This window comes from Ochotona curzoniae, unplaced genomic scaffold (assembly GCF_017591425.1).
Source record: "Ochotona curzoniae isolate NIBS_2020 unplaced genomic scaffold, NIBS_Ocur_1.0 contig_883, whole genome shotgun sequence".
Classification (NCBI taxonomy): domain Eukaryota; kingdom Metazoa; phylum Chordata; class Mammalia; order Lagomorpha; family Ochotonidae; genus Ochotona; species Ochotona curzoniae.
In genome coordinates this window covers 62,770,333-62,791,824 of record NW_024466599.1, presented here as the reverse complement: position 1 = coordinate 62,791,824, position 21,492 = coordinate 62,770,333, and the positions used below count along the sequence as shown (strand labels likewise).

The following is a 21,492-nucleotide window of genomic DNA, read 5'->3' as shown; positions in this document are numbered from 1 at the left end:
GGGCACCCGAAGTCCGGAGGTGCCCCGGAAGGGCTAGCTGTCCCGGCATGCCCCGCGGCCTTTGGGACTACACTTCCCGGCATCCCCCGGGACCTAGCGGGGTCGGCTTTCCGGAATCTGAGTCCCGGCGTGCACTTGTGGAGGACTTCAGGTACCGGCGTGCTCCACGTCCCGCTGTCCGCCGACTCACGTCCTGGGCACCGCCTCTGAGAAGGGCGGGCGAGGAGGCCTCCGAGGCGGAGCGGATGGCTGCGCTGAGGGCGGGGCGGGGTGCAGGCTGGAGCCTCTGGGGATTGAGGGCTCTGGGGGGCATTCGCTGGGGCAAGGGACCCCTGTTGACCTCTGACCTGCGGGCCCTGCTGACGTCAGGAACCCCTGACCCCCGGGCCCGGGTGACTTATGGGACCCCCAGTCTTCGGACCCGGTTGGCCGTGGGGGTTTCTGAAACCCGGGCGTGTCTGACGTCTGTGTCCTCGGATCCCCAGCCGCGACTGACTGCAGGGACCCCGGATTCCAGGCCCCGGGAAGCCTCAGGGTCTCGTGGAACCCGTGCACGCGCGTGGCTGGCGGTGGCGCTGGGCGCTGGCGGGGCGCTGCTGGTGGTGTTGTGGGGCAGGGGTCGGGATCTCCCTGCTGTCTTCGCCTCCGTCCCTGCTCCGCCGCCCACCTCTCCCCGGAGCCAGTACAACTTCATCGCTGACGTGGTAGAGAAGACGGCACCTGCTGTGGTCTATATCGAGATCTTGGACCGGTAAAGATGGGGTAGACCGGAGGGGCCACGGAAAGCCACAGGCCTAGGGGCGGGCGAGCAGGAGGGGTCAGAGCCTCCTCTTACCCAGCCCCGTCCCTGCTTCCCTGGCAATCCTAGGCACCCTTTCTCAGGCCGGGAAGTCCCTATCTCAAACGGCTCAGGCTTCGTGGTGGCGTCCGATGGGCTCATCGTTACAAATGCCCACGTGGTGGCCGATCGCCGTCGAGTCCGGGTGAGGCTGCCCAGCGGTGACACTTATGAAGCCATGGTCACAGCTGTGGATCCTGTGGCTGACATCGCCACGCTGAGGATACCGACCAAGGTGGGGTTAAGGATAGGCCGGCTGTGTTTGGAGTTGTGTGTTTCTGCGCCTGGGTCACTGGATGACGCGTCTCTCATCCCCATTCTCCCCAGGAGCCTCTCCCTACGCTGCCTCTGGGACGCTCAGCAGATGTCCGGCAAGGGGAGTTTGTTGTTGCCATGGGGAGTCCCTTTGCGTTGCAGAACACCATCACATCTGGTATTGTCAGCTCTGCTCAGCGCCCAGCCAGAGACCTGGGACTGCCTCAAACCAACGTGGAGTACATTCAGACAGATGCAGCTATAGATGTGCGTCTGCTAGGAGGGAAAGGACGAGCTGGGTGGGGAAGGGGGGAACTGGGTGTTACAGGTACCAACTGATAAGTGGTAGAGGTTGGGCAGCAAAAATATGACCATGCTCATGAATGGGTTGGGAAGAGAGAGAATTTTGGATACAGTGCCTACCTCTTGGTTCGGTCCCCAGATCTTTCCCATGTTTTCTTCTTGTGCTGCAGTTCGGAAACTCTGGAGGCCCCCTGGTTAACCTGGTGAGTGGGACATCCTTCCTTCCAAAGAATCCCAGGTCAGTGCAGGATAGCTGGGCTTTCAGTAACCCTGGAATATCTTGTGGAGTATCTGAGCAGTCTCCTATTGCCTGCTTCCCTAAGTGCACTCAGCTTCCTCCCAACACCTCAGGCTACCACTCTAGGTCTGGGCCCTCATCCCCTGCCATGTGTTTGGGCTAGGGGACAAGGGGCTGTGTCCCTGCAGGATGGGGAGGTGATCGGCGTGAACACCATGAAGGTCACAGCCGGAATCTCCTTCGCCATCCCTTCTGATCGGCTGCGGGAGTTTCTGCTTCGTGGAGAAAAGAAGAGTGAGCCTGGCTCAGGGGGCTGGGGTTCCCTTTGAAGGATGCTGCATGGGTGCCCAGGGGAGGGGTCATTCCTTGAAACTTGCATGGGGGGCTGATGAGAAGAGAGGGGTAAGGAATGACGTAGCCAAGTGGGGCTCCTTTGTCCCTCTGTCGCAGATTCCTGGTTTGGAGTCAGTGGGAGCCAGCGCCGCTACATTGGGGTGATGATGCTGACCCTGACTCCCAGGTACAAGCAGACTCCGTGCTGAGCAGCTGGCACTTCCCTGGAGCCTGGCTTGTTTTCCATCTATGTACCGTCAGCCGCCTTCCACGTGGGGTTCTCTTATCTTTTGTACACCTGTCACAAGATTGTGTTCATCCTGTCCCTGTTCTCATTTAAAGACTTCAATTAGCCTGACCTGTTTTCTGTGTCTCTAAATCAACTTTTCAGACCTGGATTTTGTTAATTCCTACATGCATACTCAGTTCCAGGCAATCTGGTTTCCTATTCCCATGTGTTTATTGATGCTGTTCTTGTTTTACATAGTTAATGTCAGACCCATCCTTCTAGACTCAGCCTAAGAGCCGCTGCCTCCTTGGAGCCTCTCAGGATTCTAGAATGACATTAGTGCCTTAGTACTAGGGTCATCTGCAGTGTCTGTGCACGTCCCCCTTGTGTCTGTGATCACTAGTACTTGTCCTGTCCATACATGCCAGTGTGTTGATGAGAGATTGAAGTGAACACAAGACAGGCACATGCTGGGTTGGTTCATGGAATGCTCCGTGTCTTTTCAGCATCCTTGCTGAGCTGCAGCTCCGAGAGCCAAGCTTCCCTGATGTACAGCATGGTGTGCTCATCCATAAAGTCATCCTGGGCTCCCCTGCACACCGGTGAGGGGGAGACTGCACCAGGAGGGATGGGGCAGAGTGGAGTGGGGTAGAGAGCATGCGTCCTTGAACTGAGCTGACTACTCCTTCCTTTCCATCTCTCTCCACAGGGCAGGTCTGCGGCCTGGTGATGTGATCCTGGCCATTGGAGAGCAGCTGGTACAAAATGCGGAAGATGTTTATGAAGCTGTTCGAACCCAGTCCCAGCTGGCAGTACGGATCCGGCGGGGACCGGAGACACTGACATTATACGTGACCCCTGAGGTGACAGAGTGAATGGATCAGCAAGAGTCTGAGGTCTTGTTTCCCAGACTAGGCTGTGAGGATACCTGGGCAGACGAGTACATGAACCAATGGGGGGCAGGTCCCTCCAACCACCAGCACCCATCCCTGGGCTCTGAAGAATTGCAAGGAGACTTTTTTATAGAAAATAAAATTATACCTAGCAACATGTTATATTCATAGTTGAGGGGGAGTTGGATGTTTCCCCCCACCAAAATGGCCAGAGGTAAAGCTGTATCCCCCTGCACTTTGGGGAGACCCTGAAGCTGACCATCCTGACTCCCTGTTCCGGAAAGCAAGCGCTGCCACCTGGCATGCCGGCCAGTCAGGTGCTGCTCCCTGTGGCGCGCTCTGCTCTGTGTCAGGCCTGGGAGCAAAGCTTCCTTAAGCTTGGCCATAGCTGCTGACAGCTGGCCTATAAGAAGGACCACTTCTGGTCAGTTCCACATCCACAGTGCACCGTTGGATGAGGGCCATGCCTGCAGATGTCGGCAGGGTCTGTGGTAAGCTCCTGAGGTAATGGCAGCCTCACACTCCTGCCAGTGGTGGTTTGCAGAAGACAGAGGTGGGACTTCAGACAATCTGGTTGCTGGTCTGGCCAGGGTAGCGTTCAAACTTCTTATTGGCCTCCTCACTGAAGGCATCACCTGCAGGGGACAGGCAGTGAGGGAGGCCCTGCACTGGGCCAGGGAGGCAGACTCATTGTGGGCAAGGATGGGTACAAGTGGAGAGGCTGAGACAACCAGAATGGGAGAGACAGGTACAGAACAAAACAAAGGCACAGAGTGACCGCTTCCCTCCATCCCATCCCCGTCTTCCCATCCAGTACCAATGTGGCAGTTGTGCACCCAGATGCGGTGCCCGTCATATTTGCAGTTACATTTCATTGCGTTGTTGGTGAAGTCACTCTCTGCTACTTCAAAGTTGGGGTTGATGACCACCTGGGAGCAAGAGAAAGGCCACTTCACTGAGCTGCTGTGATCCTCGAATTGAGAGGCATCTGGACCGTTCTTCCCACTTGCCATCTGGGAAGCCCTGGATAGCCAGGCACCTGGAGGATGTAGTTTCCTGGCTTCACATCTGTGATGTCAATCCACTGACAGTCAATGTCGTGCCTGTAGAGATCCCAGCAACCCACCGTGATGCCTTGTTCTCCAAAGTTGGCACATTCGTACCTCTTGGAGACATCTGAGGAGATTGGCATGTGTCAGGGTGAGGACAGGCTGGGTGGCAGAGGTGCTGAAGCCTGCCCAAGCCCCAACTCACCCTCCTGACACTCAGTGTCTTCTAAGCAGAAACTAGCCTTGTGGCCCTCGGCCACCTTGGTGCCATTGGGGGTCAGGATGTCATAGTGAGTGAAGATGTCCATGCTGTGGTAGTGCCTGTGGGGACAAAGGTGCTCCTTTTTCCTCCCCTGCCCCATCCCCTGTGGCCTTGCCCTTCTACCAGACCCTCTTCCTTCCTCTCACCCGTGGCACTCGTGCCACACCCAGGAGTGGCGACCAGCTTTAGGCCTGAAGTCGGCTCGCCCCAGGTTGTGGATTTGGGAGGAGAACCGCAGCAGGCGCCGATGGCCGTAAGGCCAGTTGGCTGAGCGGGCTGAGCTGGCCAGGCAGTTCTCTTCTGCAGCACAGTACAACATGTGCAGAGGCCGGTCCTCGATGTAGGCTGTCTCCTGCACTAGTGCGGAGTGCAGCAGCAGGTCGGATGCGGCTGCACGCACAAAGGAAACAGAGGGTTAGGAGCCACTGCTGGAGGGTAGGGAGCACGGTGCTTCCATTCCTCCAGAGTAGAGCCCCTCTGCAGGCCTCCACAGGAACGACCCACAGCCGCTGCCTCCTGGCTTCACTGCCCTCGCCTGCACTCACTCTCAGAGCAGATGACTCCAGCAGTGAAGCGAGTCCCTGGCCTTTTACAGCTGACATGGGCGCCATGGTGGGCACACTGGTCCAGTGACAGTTCAGTCCCTGTGCAGCGCACACCACTCATCACCACCTCTGTTAGATTCCCTGAGTCCCAGTACCAGGTCTCCTGGGGACAGAGGGCGTTGTTTCCATCAGGCCTCTGGCTCCGGAGCCTGAGCACTCCTTCCCAGTCTCATGCCCCGGCCAGCTCCTTCCCACTTACCTGTAGGCCATGGCTGGCATAGCCCAGACCAAGTTGCCGACAGACCACCATGGCTTCCAGCGTCCCCCAGTTATCCCCACAGATGAGGCCCCAGCGAAGGGACCCAGGTCCCCCTGTTAGCACCTCTACTCGTCCCTCATAACGGCTGCGGCCCCCACTGAGTCGGACCTGTAATAATAGTACAGAAATGCTGCAAGAAGCTTTTAGGATGGTGTGGTGGATGTCTAGCAGGGATTGGGAGAGGGGCTTAAGGGGTGGGCAAGGGGTAGGGACAGCTGGGAGCTGTGGGAGGGCAGTGGGCTGGGGGTAAGGACTGGACTAAGTGAGAAGAGGGCCCTGGGCGCAGGTGGAAAGCGTGGCTGACCTTAGTCTCCACTCCAGTGTAGGGCAGGTTGCATCGGACTGCGGCATCCTGGCTGTGGGAGCAGTCCTCAGCTGTGATGTTCCTGTGGGGGCACTTCCAGAGGGAGGACTCATGTCCAGAGCACCGAACTTCACTTAAGTGGATGGCACCCATTCCTAGGGTCAGAGGTCAAAGGTCAGAAGGCAATCATAGATTTGATTATCTGCCCAGGGAATTCCAAACCTCCCCAAGGTACATGCCCCCCCTAGGAGTGAGTCTCCCCCCGTTTTCTCCCACCTGTACCCCCTCACCCTGCCCCATGCGGGCACCACTCAGAGCCTCTCGAGCAGTCCCGAAGCCCAGCTCCCGACACACCACACTGGCTGCCTGCAGGTCCCACTTGCGGTCACACACTGTGCCCCACGTGCCAGCCTTCAGGACTTCCACTCGGCCCTCTCCAGGGTGGGAGCCACCCTTCAGTCGCACATGGGCCTATAGAGGAGAGAGCCGTGCCCAACAGAGGTGAATGTCAATGTCACGGAGAGGGCCGAGCCATCCTCGGAGATGGGAGATGTGGGCGGGGGAGTGGGTGGTGTCAGGGCTGAGGCCCACCCCCTGGAAGGTTTCTTTCTGTTCTCAAAGGTCAGGAGATGGCCAGGCTAGGGGTTTCCCAGCTGGGACAGGAAAAGTCAGGGTCACTGAGTCACACACCTCCCCCTGAAGCTGTGACTGCTGCTGCTTCTTCTGGGTGCTGGACGCTGCGTAGAGAGGGCCAGGCACGCAGCTCACCACGGCAGGGGCCCCCCCAGGGCACCTGGCGGTGTCATTGGCACGATAGAACTCCAGGGAACAGAGGGAGAGGTGGGCCTCGGTGCCCATGCATGCCACCCCATGCAGACCAAAGGAGTGTTGCTGCTTCTGGGCCAGCAGCCTGGGGGGACAGGAGTGAGGTGCAGTGGGGTAAAACAATGCTCCTGCCCCCGCCCTCCTCCCACGCCATGCCGCCACTCCTCCCTCCTGCCCCATCCCCTTTCATGTCCACGTTGTCCTCTTCCCTGCTTCTGGTTCCTTCAGGAGAGATGACAGGACTGCTGAGTATGTGGACTGAAAGAGCCCTACTACCTACACAGGAGGGTCCCTGGGGTCCCTCACCACAGAACCTCAGGGCAAAGAGGGCTAGCCTTCACTGACCCAACCCAAATCTGTTCCCAGCGGTGTCAGGCCACTGGCCTTAAGGGACACAGAGGCTGAGGCTGCCGTGCCAATTGGACCGGAAACTAGGACTAACCAGCTGCAAGAGATGGTTAGCAGGGAGCAGCTGACACAAACAGGAAGCCTGAACAGCCTGGAAGAGCAGACCCTTCTATTATATTGAGAGGGTAGGGAGGACCAGAATCAGGATTATGCAAATGATGGAGGAAGTTATGGATCTAAATGGCTTCCCAGAGGCCAGAGGGGCTTCCAGGCCTCACACTGTGGGACACAGCATGATGGATAGTTGCAGTAAGAACAGACCATAGGAAGGGCTGGCAATGGTGTATGGAGCAGTGAAGATGCTCTGATGCAGGACAGACTAAAGTTAGAGGGACTCTATGACCAGAGAAGCAATGGGGATGTTGAGTAACTAAAAGGCAAACACAACCCAGGACTTTGGGCTGAGCTGCATAAGCCTTTGAGGAAGCAGTCCATCCATGTTGCTGCAGCTTCAGTGGAACAAATGTGCCGCAGCTGTTTAGGCAGGAAAGTGGGACTCACTTACAGATATTGCAGCATGGGGACATTGCAGAAAGATGCTTGAGAGAATGAGGGGCTCACTGTGGATACCAATGGAGTTGGAGTGCAGTGAGGTATGTGGAGGAGGAGAAAGCATACTTCCCTTGGAACAGCAGGGTTGAGTCTAGAGAGGAAGGGAAGCAGGTGAGGCTAGCATTGGCAGAACAGACCTGGGAGGCTCCTGTGCTGTAAGTGAGTTCAGGAATGAGCCCTGTCATCTGATGGCAGAGGAGGCAGGGATGCCCCAGGGCCACTGGCCATGAACACTCAACCAGGAGAAGTTTATGAACCAAATAGATGCAAGAAGCCTGGGGAACACAGGATACCTTTGCAAGCTCAGGAGAAGTGGATCCTGAAGATCCAAGAGATCAGGTACTCTCCCAAAGTCCTGTTTGGCTGAAAACAGAAGTCCAAGAGGCCATCACAGGAAAAAGGCTTCGGTATTCTAAATCCTCTCCTCCCCTTTCTCTGCAACTAACAAAATCCAAACGGCAGTGTGACATCAGTGTGGAGTCAGCAAGGGCCACACAGCAGGCACACTGGGCAAAGATGAGCCAAGGCTCACACCTTCACAGGGCTGGGCCTGATCCTCAGGAGAGGAGGGGTCAGTAGAAAGGGGCCAATTCTCCACCTGCTGCAGGGGTTCCAAGGAGGCTTGTAGCAGGCAGATGGCCTTTGAAGACAAGTTAGACGGCACCATCAGGGCTGGAGCCTGCTGCCTTGAGGCTGAAGGAGCCCAATGAGGGAAATGATGGCCCCTGGAGCCCAACAGTGTCAAGTGAGTGAGCAAGGTAGGCACTGTCCATCGCCCTCCATGCTAATCTTCCAAAAGGGACCCTGAGTCTCATTTTATCTCAGGTAAGCTGGTATTCAAAACTGTTGAGGCAAACTTAGGGGAGAAGCAGCTGTGGCACCCAAAGAAGAAAGGTACCAGGCTACCTACTGGAGTTCCCTGAGGGCAGATAGGTAAGCACGTGGAACAAGGGTGGCCAGTGACTGGGGAAAATCCTCTGACAAGCGTAACTCCCAGGGCCCAGCACAGCAAGGGTCAACCTTACGTGACATTTTGGTAAGTAATCTCCAAAGTGACTGACAGCTGCTGCTCTTCTGTCCCTTGAGCCATCCTTTCATCCAAACAGGCTGCTCTTGGACCCTTCCTGACTACGGCCTCATTTCCCCAACTTCACAGCTGTCACCCCACTCAGCTCTACCCACCCTGAGTTCCATTTACCTCTTGATGGGCCCCCTGCCCACTCGGAGTTTGTGTTTAACTTTAAATTTGGTGATTGGTCTGCAAAAAGGAGAAAGCAGTTGGTGGAGGCAGCACTTGGATGTGGCACTTGGGAAAAGCACAGTGACCTGTTTCAGGGAAGCACCCTTCACGCAAAGTCAGGGAGAGGGCAAAGCAAGGATGGCCAGGTTGTCTGAAACAACTGACTCAGCACCATCCAGCTGTGCTGCAGGGACTCCAGCTGCTGGCCGCATCCACGGTAGTGATGGACAACCTAGTTGTGTCCATCCAGGGTAGGGAAAGGCGAGAGGAGAGAAGGGGAAGGCAGCAAACTAAGGGAGGGGAAGCATTGAGATGGGGAAGGAGGAAGCTGGAGGGGCCACACTGCAGCTGGAGTGGAAGCTGTGTGGATGGGAGGCGTCTCCTCAGCCCTTCCCGCACTCTCCTCCTTGTGCCCCCTAAAGTCAAAGCTTGATCAACCCATGCCATGCATCCCCCAGCACCCCAAGGAATGCCCTTTGTCCAGTCACATTCCTGATCCATCAGTGGGGTTCTGGGATGGACCTGGATAGGCTGCCATCCATCCATCCACCTCCTGGAGCCTCGGGGGCCAGCAGGAGGTCCTGGGGCTGTGGCCCCATTACCTTCGAAGGGCCTTGGGGTGTCGGGCTGAGCCTTTGGCTGCTCGTTTCCTCAACTTTCTGTGAGGACAAGATAATAGTGAATCAGTGTACAACCAGATGGGAAAACTGATGCAGTCAGAACCAGGGATAAGAGTTCTTCCCAGCTAGCACAAGGATTCCTCGTGGCACTGTTTCCCCACTGGGCCCTCCCAAGGCCCTCCCCTCCAGAGCTGCAGGACTGCATGAGCACATGACCAGGTGAGTGACAGCAGGGAAGGCCAGGGGCTTGGGGTGAATGTCCCTATCCCAGGATGTTCAGAAACTAGACTGGGCACAGCATAGGTGCTGTGGCACAGCACACATTGCACATGGAGGTGGGACTGAGTTCGACCTCTGCTTCCAATCCAGCCTCCTGCTGATGTGATTGACAGGCAGCAGATGATGGCAGAAATATTTGGCTCTCTGCCACTCCTACGGGAGACCTGAATAAAGTTTCTGGCTCCTGGCTTTGGCCTGGTCTAGCCCTGGTAGCTGTGGGCATTTGGCAAGTAAACCAGTGGACAGAAGATCTTTCTTTCTCCCTCTCTCTGTGTCACCCTTCCTTTGAATTAAATAAATATATCTTTTTTAAAGAAGAAATTAGATGGAGCCGTCTCTTGTGTCACAGTGAATTAAGCTACTGCCTGCAACACTGGTATCCCATATTGAGTGCCAGTTGGGAGTCCCAGCTGTTCCAGCTCCCTCCTGGTGCACCTAGGAAAGCAAAGGAGGATAGTCCCCGTGTTTAGTCCCCTGCCACCCACATAGGAGACTTGGATGGAGTTCCAGGCTCTTAGCTTTGGCCTGACCCAGCCCATACACCATTGTAGTCATCTAGGGGATAAGTCATGGATGGAAAACCTCTTTCTCTCTGTGTGTCCCTTTTTTAATCCATAACTGTCTGTTTCAATTAAATAAAACAAATCTTCAAAAAAGGAAAAGAAATTGGCCCAAGGCAGGTAGAGAATAAGGGTTCCAGGATCTAGATACTAGTTCCAAATTTCAGGGGAGGGCCACAGGGGAGGGTGTTGGGATTATTGGGATTGATTGGGGTAGCAGAGGGGACTGGCCTTGCAGACATTCAGGGAGTTGGGCCGCATTATTTTTTTCAGGAATGTCCTCTCACAGGAGGTCCAGGGTGAGCTATCTGAGAAGGCAATGGGATTTACATGGAGAGCACCGTTCCTATTCAGTTTCCAATGCCATACTCTTTGGTCATGCACAAGCTATGCTCACTGTCCACACTTACTTTTGAGGAAATAAGTCTTTTTTTTCTTTTTAACTGGTTTTAGTAATTGACTTATTTATTGCTCAAGATGTGACTAGGTCAACTATTTATACAGAAGTAGAAAAAGATTGGTTTCAAACAAACCGATCAACTACCCCAGCCACAGGATGGCAGTGAAAATCTGGGCAAACAGAGACTCTAAGGTGGACTATGGCAGCCAGTGGATTCTGGAGAGATTTTTAACGTGCTTGCAATGGCGAGTCTGGCAGCAATTCAGAACTGCTGAACTATCAAACTATCAAAGTAGTGTCCTTGGCGCATTCCCCACATTGAGGACCCTGGGATAGGAGGGAGGCTGGGTGGGGCTTCTCTCTTTATCTCCCCCTTAACCTAGATACAGGGGAAAAAAAGAGAAAGAATGTGGAAATAATGTTCTTACCCCTTTGCTGTAGCCCTTGACCCTTTGTGCCCTAGTCAACTATGCAAAGATTATCAAAATAAATTTTTTTTTTTTAAAAAAAGGTCGGTTTCTCTTCTCACCCTTTCTTTAGCTTTTACGCCTCCTCGCTGTCCTATCCCACTTGCACAGCCAGCCTCAGGGCTTGCCTGTCTGTTCCCCTGAGCTCACAGAGTTCCCTTTTGCCATCTCAGTTGGCCCTCAGAATGCACTCCTGGCCAGCCAGGTCTCTTGAGCAGTCATATTTTGACACAGCACAGCGGAAGAAGATGTACTAGGAGTTCATCTTTTTTTCACCTGCTTATTTAATTTGTTTGGGAGGCAGAGAGACTGTTGACTGACAGAAATCTCCCTTCTGCTAGTTTACTCCCTAAATGTCTGCAACAGCCAGGGATGAGCCAGACTAAAGCCATTAAGTCCAACCCAGGTCACCCATGTGAATGGCTGCAACCCAACCACTTAAGCCAGCATCAGATGTCTCTCACGATACACATTAGCAGAAAGCTAGACTGGACGTAGAGTTGGGACAAGAACCCAGGTGCTCCACACTGGATGAAGGTATTGCAAGAGCTGCTCTAACCTCTGCACAAACACTCATTCCCACACTAGGTTTTATATAGTTAAACTGGTCTGGATCTGTTTGGGATCAGCGCATCACCTCTTTCTGAGGATGAGCCAAGTTGATCTGTTTGTCAAAGCACCAAGAATATTCAATATTCTGCAGGACTCTACAGCCCTCAGGCTCTGGTCTGAGACACTGGTAAGTGTTTAGAACCTTTCATCTTATAAATGGAATGTGAAATTTTCTCCCAAATGACTTTTCCTAATCATATTGGAAATCAGAAGTAAACGGTTTTCACATATACATTCTTTCCTCCTTCTAAATTTCTACAACCTTCATGTGTTCTAGAGTAGAACCACAAAGCAAGTTTAAAAGTGATAAATACATCAGATTCTCATTCCCAAATGCTCATTAACTTGCTCTAAAAATCACCTGAAGATTTTTTTTTCCTTTCAGGAGGCTGGAGTTGCTTATAACTGTCTTCGCTTCTTTCACACTGTGTTATCTACGGGCATGCTCCTTCGGCCCGACTTGACCTGTGGAGGCAGATCCCTAAGCCCGCATCGGCACATCACCCAGGGCTTCTGCCCTCTTCAATGATTATTCTCCCCAGTCTTCAGAACCCAGATTCAGGATGAGATCCAAATGAGCATCAAACCTTCCCCCTCGTCGAAATGACCTCAGAGTTCCCTGCTGAGGACAGCTCCGGGCTCTGACTTCCCAAGGACTGCCTTTCTCTGGAACCAGGTTCCATTAACTTCAAATCCAGAGATGCGGATGGTGTCACCTTTCACTTACAACATCACATCATTGCAGCCCCTCTCCCCTCACATTCTGTCAGTCATCTTATAATTGTTCACTCCCCTCCATCTTTGCTGTCCCCCTGCTACTAGGCTTCATTTTTTAAAAGATTCATTTGATTTTTATTAGAAAATCAGATATACAGAAAGGAGGAGAGACAGAGAGGAAGATCTTCCATCTGCTGATTCACTCCCCACGTGACCGCAAAGGCCGGTGCTGTGCCAATCTGAAGCCAGAAGCCTGGAGTTTCTTCCAGGTCTCCTATGTGGGTGCAGGATCCCAAGGCTTTGGGCTGTCCTCGACTGCTTTCCCAAGCCATAATCAGGGAATTTTATGGGAAGTGGGGGTGCTAGGATAGAACCGGCGCCCATATGGGATCTTGGCGTGTTCAAGGCGAAGAATTTAACCACTGGGCTACCTTGCCAGGCCGCTAAGGCTTAATTTTTACAACAAATTCCTATCCAGTCTCACTGCTGCTAGACTCTCTTCTCTCCAATTCATTACTAGGCTTTCAAAACACACTGACTCAATCACTGTCCCACATAAATACTTTTATTTTTAATTTGTTTTCCTTAAGACAAAGGTCAAATTATCCAACTGTGCAGTAGATTTTCTGGCCTCACTCTCAGTACAGATCTTTTCCTCTCTATTGCTCAGTGTAAACGTTCCACTGTTGCCTGCTCACTGAGTTCCAGGTATCACGTACTGCTTGCCACCTCTGCCAGGGCTCCCTCTGACTCCCGTGCTACTCTGTCCTGGCAGCACTCACTCAGTTTCTCTCCTTGGCCTCCAGGCTAGTACACTCTCTTGACTTCTTCTCCACTCAGTTTGTATTTTGTTGTTATCTTCCCAAGCCTCTTAATAACCAAGCTCCCCCAAGTCCAGTCCAGTCATCCCCCCTTTTGCTTTCATTGATACTTGCTCCTTTAGGGATGCTAACTTTCAGGACTTCGCATGTTTTTATTCTCTTGAACTCCAGAGTCATATAACCTCGCTGGCTGGTTTAGCCTCACCATTCCATTGTCTTGAAGAACCTCACACTTAAATTTCCAAACAGAGTTCCTAATCTCTAATCCTCCTTCCCATCACCACACAAAACACGCTCCCTCTTCTGTCTTCATCAATGGAGGAGGCCAATTCTGTACTTAGCTGAGACCAGAAACTCTGAAAGGATACCCAACTCCTCTGTCTCCTTACACCACATTGAATCCATCAGCAAACTAACTCCACCTTTAACAATACATAGAAATCTCTGTCCCCTGGTCCCATCACGCTTCACTTTCTTTGCTCCGCGTTCAGGACAGAACAACCTCATCAAGTCACCCTGCCTTCTTGCTTCTCCTGTTTCCCTTACAGTCTCTTCTTAACAAAACAGCCAGAGTCCTACTTTAACAGTGACAACCAGATGTTACATCTCTGCTCAAAACTTTAGCAAGTCTCCCCAGTGGCTTCACTCCAGTGGGCCCCCACTTCATGCCTGCTACCTCCTGTCTTACACCTCTCCTCTTCTGGGGCACTCAGCTCCAACCAACAGGGCCTGAGAGAGACAAGCATGCCTTCTCCTCCCCGCCATACACACACACTCCCAGGATCTAGTCACTTATCACCCTGCTTCCTGGAAATGGGAGATGTCTAGTTAGATGCATGAATGCATAGCATGTGCCCTCAAAGGCTGTAAATCTTTTCTCCAGTGACACCTTTGCAAAGGGCCTTCCCCACTCCCACTTCTTAACCCCTTCCCTGCTTTAATTCCTCATGATTTCCCAGCCTTATATTTTATAAGTTCATTTACTTATTTTCTTCCTCTCCTCTAGTTATGTGATGAGGGATTTCTGTCTGTTTTGCTCACCATTGAAGCCCACTGTTGCTAACAGAACCTGGGGAAGAATAGGTTCTCAATAAATACAGGACTGATGAGTGAGTCTCTGGATCCATGTTCATGCTACGTGCATGGCTTAGGAGGAGTGCCAAGGAACACTTCAGAACCTGATGCTTGCATTAGGAAAGGTAAGAATCGGGGGACAGCCGGGGCGTCTAGCCCACAGCTGTCTGCAAATGTTCAGAGGCTCTGGGCCAGATCAAGTACAGTTCTTGGAACTGAAGGAACCTTCAGATGTGTCCCATAGTCAATCTAGGGAAAATACAAATAACTATGGAAAAGACTGGAGCCTGGATAAGGCACTGACTTTCAAAAAGAGAAAACTAAGGATAAATGATATCCTAGAACAAAGTCGAAAGTTTGTGAGCATTGTGAGAACAATATGATGGTTCTTAGAAACCTAAGGAGTTCAGGAAAAATAAGCTGAACTCGGTCTGCTATTCTTTTTTTTTTCCCTTGGCTAGGGGTGGGGTGGATGGTGGAAGGGCAGCACGGCTGCAGAATGGCTGTGAACACAATATATACAGATCTAAGCAAAGGCTAACAAAACTTCCTGTGATGTCATTATACAGAAAGTGATTAAACGTTGGCTACAGCTTCCTGATGGAAGAAACAAGTAGAAGCCCGACATCAACCTAGAGGAAATTTTTGCAAGAGGGGTTAGCCTTTGGTTTCAACCACTGCAACAACAACACAGGCCTGCTGATGGGGCCAGGAGGCACAGCTGCCCTATCTGTCCACCAGAGGGGAGGCTGGGAGGAAGGACAGGTGGATAATCAAAGATGTGCCAGGGGCCCGACATGGCTTTTAAGTGACAAAAAGGCTCACTTAGCCGGAAGTCTGAAAAGCTCCCTCTACCAGAACTAAGGACAAGAAGAGCTGAGTTGTGCTTCCAGGTGACCACAGATCTAGAAGCACAGCAGGGCGCTGCCCGACAGAAAGGTAGTGAGATTCAGGGGGGGGCGGTTTGCCAGTAGGAAGCCAGCTACCTGTCAAGAAACCTTCCAGCAGCAAGTGCTCTCAGAAGGGCTAGCCAAAGCGATCTGCACAAGAGCCTGCAGGAGCTCCACATCTTTGTATGGTTTCCCAAGGCTAATTCTCAACGCGGCCAAATTAGACGCACCAGGGAAGGGACACGCAGTAAGCCCAGAACTGTCCCCCACGGCGGTTGGTTATTCTGGAAGCCGGCCCGCACTCTAGGGCTCCAGGGCAGGGGGAGAAAGGCGGGCGCCTGGCCAAAGAACATTCTAGAGAATTCGCTTAGCTGTCCAGAGGAAGCTGACGGCCTGGAATGAGGACGGAATCTGGCCTTTCCCGGTGCCCACCGATCCTTTGGGGCGCCACCAGCTGGTCACTGCCCGCTCCGGCCCGGAGACCTCAGGCCGCGCGCTGACCGTTCCGCGGCGCTTCCGAGGCTGGCCGCGCCGGCGCCGTCCTCGCCACGGCGCCCTGGGCGTGGCCTCGCGGGCCCTGGGCGTGGCCCGAAGGCCCTGGGCGTGGCCTCGCGGGCTCTGGGCGTGGCCCGAAGGCCCTGGGCGTGGCCCCGAAGGCCCTGGGCGTGGCCTCGCTAGACCCGGCCTCTCGGCTGACCGGCCCAGGACGTGACTTGCACCGGCGCCTGTCCACATTAGTGAGAACGGCAGCCACACCGTGATCTCCTTTGGAGATCAGCTTCGGGAAATCCTTCATAGTCTCACTAGATTTCCCGACAGTCTATCCTCGCAGCGGCCTCCATACGGTCCCGCATACCTTCGGCCGCTCCGCCCGGCGCCTAGTCCCTCACCTGTAGAAGGCTGTGTTGACCCTCTTTTCGCTGGGGAAGCCCAGCATCCCGCAGACCACGCGGGTGTTGTGCGCGCTCCAGCCTTTGTCGCACACTTGAGACCAGCCGTCAGGAAGCCGCACTTCAACCAGGCCTTCAGTCACGGGCAGGGGCCGCCTGCCCCAGCCCACGGCTGGACGGAGTCGCACCTCTTCCACCTGCAGCTGCTGCTCCACCTGCGGATGGGACCAGAGTGGGGCCAAGAAGCCCAGTAGCATCTTTCGTGCATCTTGTGCCCTTAAGGAACCCTTGATGGAGTTTCCGCTTGCTCTAGCCCAGGGCCCGGATGGGATGGGGACCAGACAGGCGCCGTGGCTGCTCCGGGTCTGGGGTGTGTGGACGCTCCCACCACAGCCAAAGAGGAGGGCGGTGCTGAGCTCCAAGAAATGATGAAGGATGCTGCAGGCGCATGCACACGGCCCAGAGTAGGCAGAGCGCTGCGCAGAGGAAGGGGCTCGGTGGGAAGAGGTGAGAGTGAAAAGGAATAGGTTTTCGGAGAGCGCAGGCAGGGCCTCATGAAGCAGCTGGGGGCTCACAGCCAGTTTAGTAACCTGGATCTTAATGTGTAAAGCCCTGGATTTTACAGCACCCTGGGGCGATGGCATTGTTGCCCCTTCTTCCTGGTCTTACAAAGATCCCCAAGGAGGATGGGGGGAGATACTATGGGAGTCCCCCACCATGGGAGCCCTCTTTTTCTAACCACCCATCCATTTAAGCTCAGTGAGCACCCCGCCCCACAGCCCTCTCTGGCCATCCTGCACGTGCCTCGATGACATTGGAGTCTGAGAAGCCAGGGAGGCGCTGGTCCTTGCAAATGACACCGGCGTCCTCGTCGTGGGTGCAGTCACTGTTGCCCCAGCCCCGGGAAGTGCACTCGGCCACACTCTGCTCATTGCCACTGCAGCTGAGGTTGTCCAGCCAGATCCGGCCTGTGCAAGGGGAGATGTGGAGACAGAGCAGCGTGGGAAGGAGGTTGAGGGAGTCATGACAGGGCTGGGGACAGCAAGTAGAGGGGTTCATGCCTGACTAGGATGACCCTATTTTAATGGCAAGAGGGTAAGGAAGAGATTAGGAAAGGGCATGGGGGTTATCTGGTGTGACTCAGGAATTTGATAGGGGGCCCAGCAGCAATGTGGTCCAGTGAATTAAGCCACTGTCTGCAATGTCAACAACCAATGTCGGAGAGTTGTTTGGAGTCCCAGCTGCTATACTTTGGATTCAGATCCCTGTTAATGTGCCTGGGAAAGAAGGGGAAGATGGCGGCCATGGCGGGCGGGGGGTGGGGTGGGGTGTAGCTGGGTGGGGGAGATGGGGAAACAGCACAATGGCTCAACTAGTTAATTCTTCACCTGCAAGTGTCAGGATCCCCCACCCACCCATCCGCCACGGCCTGGGAAAGCAGTGGAGGATGACTCAAAGTCTTGAGACCCTGCACTCTCATGGGAGACCTGGGAGAGCTCCAGGCTCCCGGCTTCAGATTGACTCAGCTTCAGCCATTGCGGCCGCTTGGGGAGTGAACCATCGGACAGAAGATCTTCCTTTCCGTCTCTCCTCCTATCTGTGTATCTGCCTTTCCAATAAAGATAAATAAATGTTTCAAAAAATAAAATAAATAAAATAAAAAAGGAGGGGAAGATGGCTCAAGTGGAGACCCAGATGGAGTTACAGGTTCCTGGCTTCAGCAAACAAATAATCGATAGTGTGAATAAAAAGCCAGGAACCAGCATCTGCCCCAGTCAGGTCTTGCCCATGCAATGATGGCTACAATTAATCAAATGTTTGGTGAAGCCATGAGCTTATTCTTTTTAAAAAAATTTTTTAAAATATTTTATTGGAAAGGCAGATACAGATAAAAAGATCTTCCGCCTGCTGGTTCACTCCCCAAGTGGCTGCGACAGCTGGACAGAGCCATTCTTAAAACAGAGCTGCCAGAAGTCCCTCTTCTATGTAAAGAAGCTGGGTTCAGAGAGGTTATGTAACTTGGCCATGACTACATACCTGACCCTGGGGGGCTTAGCAGCCTGAGCTCTTAGTGGGAGCTGGCAGTCCAGGTTCCTTTGGCCCACTCTCAGCCTAACACGTGCCTCTGCTGCCATCTAGCCTTGTTCTCCCAGCCTGAGTCAGAGGCAATACCACCCATGTCCTCTCTGAACGGGGTGGAGCCTCAGAGGTCACCATTCCAGACAATGTGCAGGATCCTTCCCCTCATCCAAACCCTGGTGGGATTACCAGCTTCTGCCAGGATGCCAGGCCCCTGTCTTACTTTCAGAAAGGCCCTGTGACTTGGCTGTGTTAGCCCCAAACTGATTCGGTTCTGTAGTGCCATCACAGAGCCCTCCCCTCCGTGACTGCCTCTCCAGTGTTCCAAGGCACTTTGTGAGGCATTTTCCTTTCTCTGCAAAAGACTGTTTTCTTTGCCTAGTCCTCCTTGAGGCTTGGCTTCTGAGTCATGCACATCTGGCAGCTCTGCTCTGAAAGTGTTTCTGTTTCCTACTGTCCCTCCTAAATATGGCTCTGACAAGTGACACAGTGGTTCCAGGTGTGATCTAGATTGTGGGCACTGGGGGATTGTGCTGCAGGTTGTGCCCACTCCGTTTGTCCATCCTCCTGTAGGTCCATATCCTGAGAACCCCTGCAGGCCTCAGTGGGAACTGCCTGCAAGTACCCACCATCCACACTTGGACTTGTTCTTGCTCAGCTTCCTGGTTTTTGCTCTAGCCTGTGGCCTGGCTTTCTTATCTGCAGTGTCTGTGACCCTGCATGCTTTAGGTCATCCAGACAGTAGTATTTACTTATTCTCTGCTTCCCATGAAACCCACACCAAATTGTTCTTTCTCTCCCTTCCTTCTTATTCATTTATTTATTTGGCAGAGATTGAAAGTGAGCAAGAAATCATCCTGTGTTCTGGTGTACTACTCAAACGGCTGGAACAGCCAGGGCTAGGCCAGGCTGAAGCTAGGAGCCAGGACCTTTGGTCTGGTTTCTCAGCAGGAAGGGACTCAGGCTTTTGGGGCATCTTGTGCTGCTTCCCAGATGCATCAGCAGGGAGCTGGATGGCAATGGTATAAGCAGCAGCTTAACATGCTGTGCCAGGACACTGGCCTCCCACCTGGAGTCCCGTCACTCAGGGCTCAGCCGTCTGGGCTGTCCTTATGTGCTGTTTGTGGAGCCATGCTTTTAATAGCAGATGGGAACTCAGACATGACCTAGTCACTGTGCACACGCTGCAGCTCAGACTTAGTGAAAGCGCTGACTAGCATAAGCTCATCTGGTTCTGGGAAATAACAATTGTGGTCGGTGGGTTTTCCAATGGGTTGATTTTGACACCAGCTGTTCTTGATGTCCTCTGTCCCTACAACTGTGCCATCAGGTATCCCGTCTCCCTGCACTCAACCAGCACCCAGCCTCTGTCCTGACCATGGCTCACCTGTCCCAGGGCCGTATTTGGCACTGTGTGTCCAGCCTGTGGCCTCTGTGAAGCCCAGTTCCCGGCAGAGGACATGGGCAGCTTGCAGAGTGAAGTCATCATCACAGATGGTGCCCCATTCCCCAGCACGTTGGATCTCCACGCGGCCCTCGTAGGGCTTCCTGGGGAAGCCAGCCAGCCGGAAGCGCAGCCCCTCACTGCCAGGCCGCTTCTCCGGGCCCGCGGAAGGAGATGGGGACCCCCAGCAGGAGCTGCACAGCAGGCACAGCAACAGCTCCCAGGGAATCCACTGCCATACACGGAAGGGCCGCATGGCGGGCAAGGCCTGGGTGCTCCAGAGAGAGAAGGGGTGTGAGACAAGTTGAGACTGAGGCCGGGCTGAGAGCGAGGGTAGGGGCGTAGAGAAGTCCTGGAGGGGAACACACTAGGACCAGAGTCAAAGACAGCCCAGGGAGAAAGCGAGAGACACACAGACAGAGAAACACCAGATCAGGCAGGGCCACAGAGTCACAGATGCAGACATACAGCCACGGGAGGGAACAGAGTGAGGGATGCTCCCTTTGCCTTTCCTATGGCATAAATCCTTCACCATTACAGTTGCCTACTGGTATTTGCCCAACAGAGCTTCTTAGACGTCGGTGGATTTCGAAATCCATGGATGCTCAAGTCCTTTAGATAGAATCATGTGTGTTAGCATCATTTCTAGATTACCCCCAACACCCAGTGTGGTGTAAGGACTATGAAAACAGGGTCAGCCTATATTTTGGGGGGGAAACATAGTTCGGGGTTCAGGACCAAGGCAGTTCCCAGCACCCTGCCCCCAGCATTTTCAGTCTGTTGTTGTGAAGCCCACCCAAGCTGAGGGACCAAAGTCTACAGTCACAGCCACAACGTCCTGACCCAGTTATGCCACCATTGCCTACTTATCTCCCATAGCCCCCAGAGACCCAGAGATGAAAAGGCAGTGATTCGAGACCAAGAGTCAGGGAATGGTCAAGACAAAGACAGAGAGAGAATGAAAGAAAGAGAGAGATACCCAGACAGACAGGATGTGAGGGAAGGCGACTGTGGGAACAAAACAGCCAGAGAGCGCAGAGCTCCAGTTTGCACTGAAGTGGCAAGGAAGCTGTGGGTAATGGATCCATAGGCCCACACACAGGGCTTGACAGGAGCCAGCAGGCAGGCACCCGAGGGACCCAGAAGACCCCATTTAGCCAATCTGCTGTCAGACTGCAGAGCTGACTGTGGGGAGAGGCAGGCCGCTGGTGGGGCCTCTGAGACTTGGATCTCAGGCCCCTGGGGTTCATCCTGAGCCCCATCTGGGCTGTTCCCCTCACCCATTGCAGTAAGGGCAGACACCACAGAATGCAGGAAGATCCAGCAGTACAGCTGTGCAGCAGAGGGTCAATGGCCCCAGGGGGAGCCAGGCCTCCCCCTGGGCTGGGTAGGGTGGAGCTGTTTTAGTCTCCAGCCAAAACCGCGGTGCCTGTCACCAGGCAACAGGAGGCCTGGACTCCGCAGGGTTCCTCAGCCAAGGCTTTCTCCGTGTGCGCCTGAGAACAAGCTTCCCGCAGCGATGGGGCCCCTGAACATGCTTCCCCCAACCCAAACAACTCAACAAGACAGCTTTGTTCAGGGACATTGAAAGGGGGGGCAGGGACTGGACCTCACATGGGGAGCCCTCCCATCAGGCCCCTCCCTACTACTCTGCACCCCCAGAATGTACATCCAGTCCCCACTCTCCTTGTGTCTCATCAGCTTGCTAACAGCCAGACTCCCAGACGGTTGGCTTTTCCCGGCCCCACCCCACAGCACCCCTTGTCTCTTGGCCCCTCCACCACGCTGTCCATCCTCAAAACCCCTTCCTTCGGTGGGCCCGCAGCCGTCTCCCCCTACCTTTGGCTGAGCAGGGCCCCAAGCACTGGGAGCAGAGTTCTGGACCTGCAGAGCAGTTCTAAGGACTTTCCAAAAAAGTGCTCGGCCAGGGGCGACCGGACCCTCCCTCCTCCTCTCTCTGGTCGTCCCTCCCACGTCCCCTTGAGCCCTCCCACATTCCGCTTTCTCCGTTCCTCCCGGCCAGTTCCCTCCTCTGCGCCTCTAGGT

The 21,492-nt window shown here is 54.0% G+C and overlaps 2 protein-coding genes across 5 annotated transcripts; one reads left to right on the top strand and one right to left on the bottom strand.

Moving 5' to 3' along the window:
- The first annotated feature begins 72 nt into the window (after positions 1-72).
- On the top strand, positions 73-3,244 carry HTRA2 (HtrA serine peptidase 2). Of its 3 annotated transcripts, XM_040993650.1 has the most exons (8): positions 98-751; positions 869-1,073; positions 1,166-1,360; positions 1,567-1,599; positions 1,823-1,928; positions 2,085-2,154; positions 2,703-2,798; positions 2,906-3,244. In XM_040993650.1, the coding sequence occupies exons 1-8, from the start codon at positions 246-248 to the stop codon at positions 3,069-3,071; spliced, it is 1,377 nt and encodes a 458-aa protein (XP_040849584.1). In that variant the 5' UTR covers positions 98-245; the 3' UTR covers positions 3,072-3,244. The 3 variants fall into 3 exon arrangements, with proteins under 3 accessions (XP_040849586.1, XP_040849585.1, XP_040849584.1); XM_040993651.1 differs by lacking the exon at positions 2,703-2,798 and having other exon boundaries at positions 80-751; XM_040993652.1 differs by lacking the exons at positions 1,166-1,360; positions 2,703-2,798 and having other exon boundaries at positions 73-751.
- LOXL3 (lysyl oxidase like 3) lies at positions 3,220-21,423 on the bottom strand. Of its 2 annotated transcripts, XM_040993644.1 has the most exons (14): positions 21,286-21,423; positions 19,390-19,721; positions 16,728-16,891; positions 15,924-16,138; positions 6,259-6,478; positions 5,859-6,039; positions 5,569-5,723; positions 5,205-5,372; positions 4,946-5,108; positions 4,547-4,790; positions 4,344-4,459; positions 4,129-4,265; positions 3,907-4,018; positions 3,220-3,724 (listed from the first exon to the last, which is right to left on the bottom strand). In XM_040993644.1, exons 2-14 carry the CDS (start codon positions 19,700-19,702, stop codon positions 3,651-3,653), a joined length of 2,262 nt encoding a protein of 753 aa, XP_040849578.1. In that variant the 5' UTR covers positions 19,703-19,721; positions 21,286-21,423; the 3' UTR covers positions 3,220-3,650. The 2 variants fall into 2 exon arrangements, with proteins under 2 accessions (XP_040849578.1, XP_040849579.1); XM_040993645.1 differs by lacking the exons at positions 6,259-6,478; positions 16,728-16,891; positions 19,390-19,721; positions 21,286-21,423 and having other exon boundaries at positions 15,924-16,022.
- Between the last annotated feature and the right edge of the window lie 69 nt (positions 21,424-21,492).

Excerpts from the sequence above, each read along its gene's own strand:
- HTRA2 (XM_040993650.1), top strand. The coding sequence starts at position 246 with ATGGCTGCGCTGAGGGCGGGGCGGGGTGCAGGCTGGAGCCTCTGGGGA. Across the intron at positions 752-868 it reads TATATCGAGATCTTGGACCG|GCACCCTTTCTCAGGCCGGG; the intron begins GTAAAGATGGGG and ends TGGCAATCCTAG. Across the intron at positions 1,361-1,566 it reads AGACAGATGCAGCTATAGAT|TTCGGAAACTCTGGAGGCCC; the intron begins GTGCGTCTGCTA and ends CTTGTGCTGCAG.
- LOXL3 (XM_040993644.1), bottom strand. The coding sequence starts at position 19,702 with ATGCGGCCCTTCCGTGTATGGCAGTGGATTCCCTGGGAGCTGTTGCTG. Across the intron at positions 16,892-19,389 it reads CAAATACGGCCCTGGGACAG|GCCGGATCTGGCTGGACAAC; the intron begins GTGAGCCATGGT and ends CCCCTTGCACAG. Across the intron at positions 4,460-4,546 it reads GTGTGGCACGAGTGCCACGG|GCACTACCACAGCATGGACA; the intron begins GTGAGAGGAAGG and ends TTGTCCCCACAG.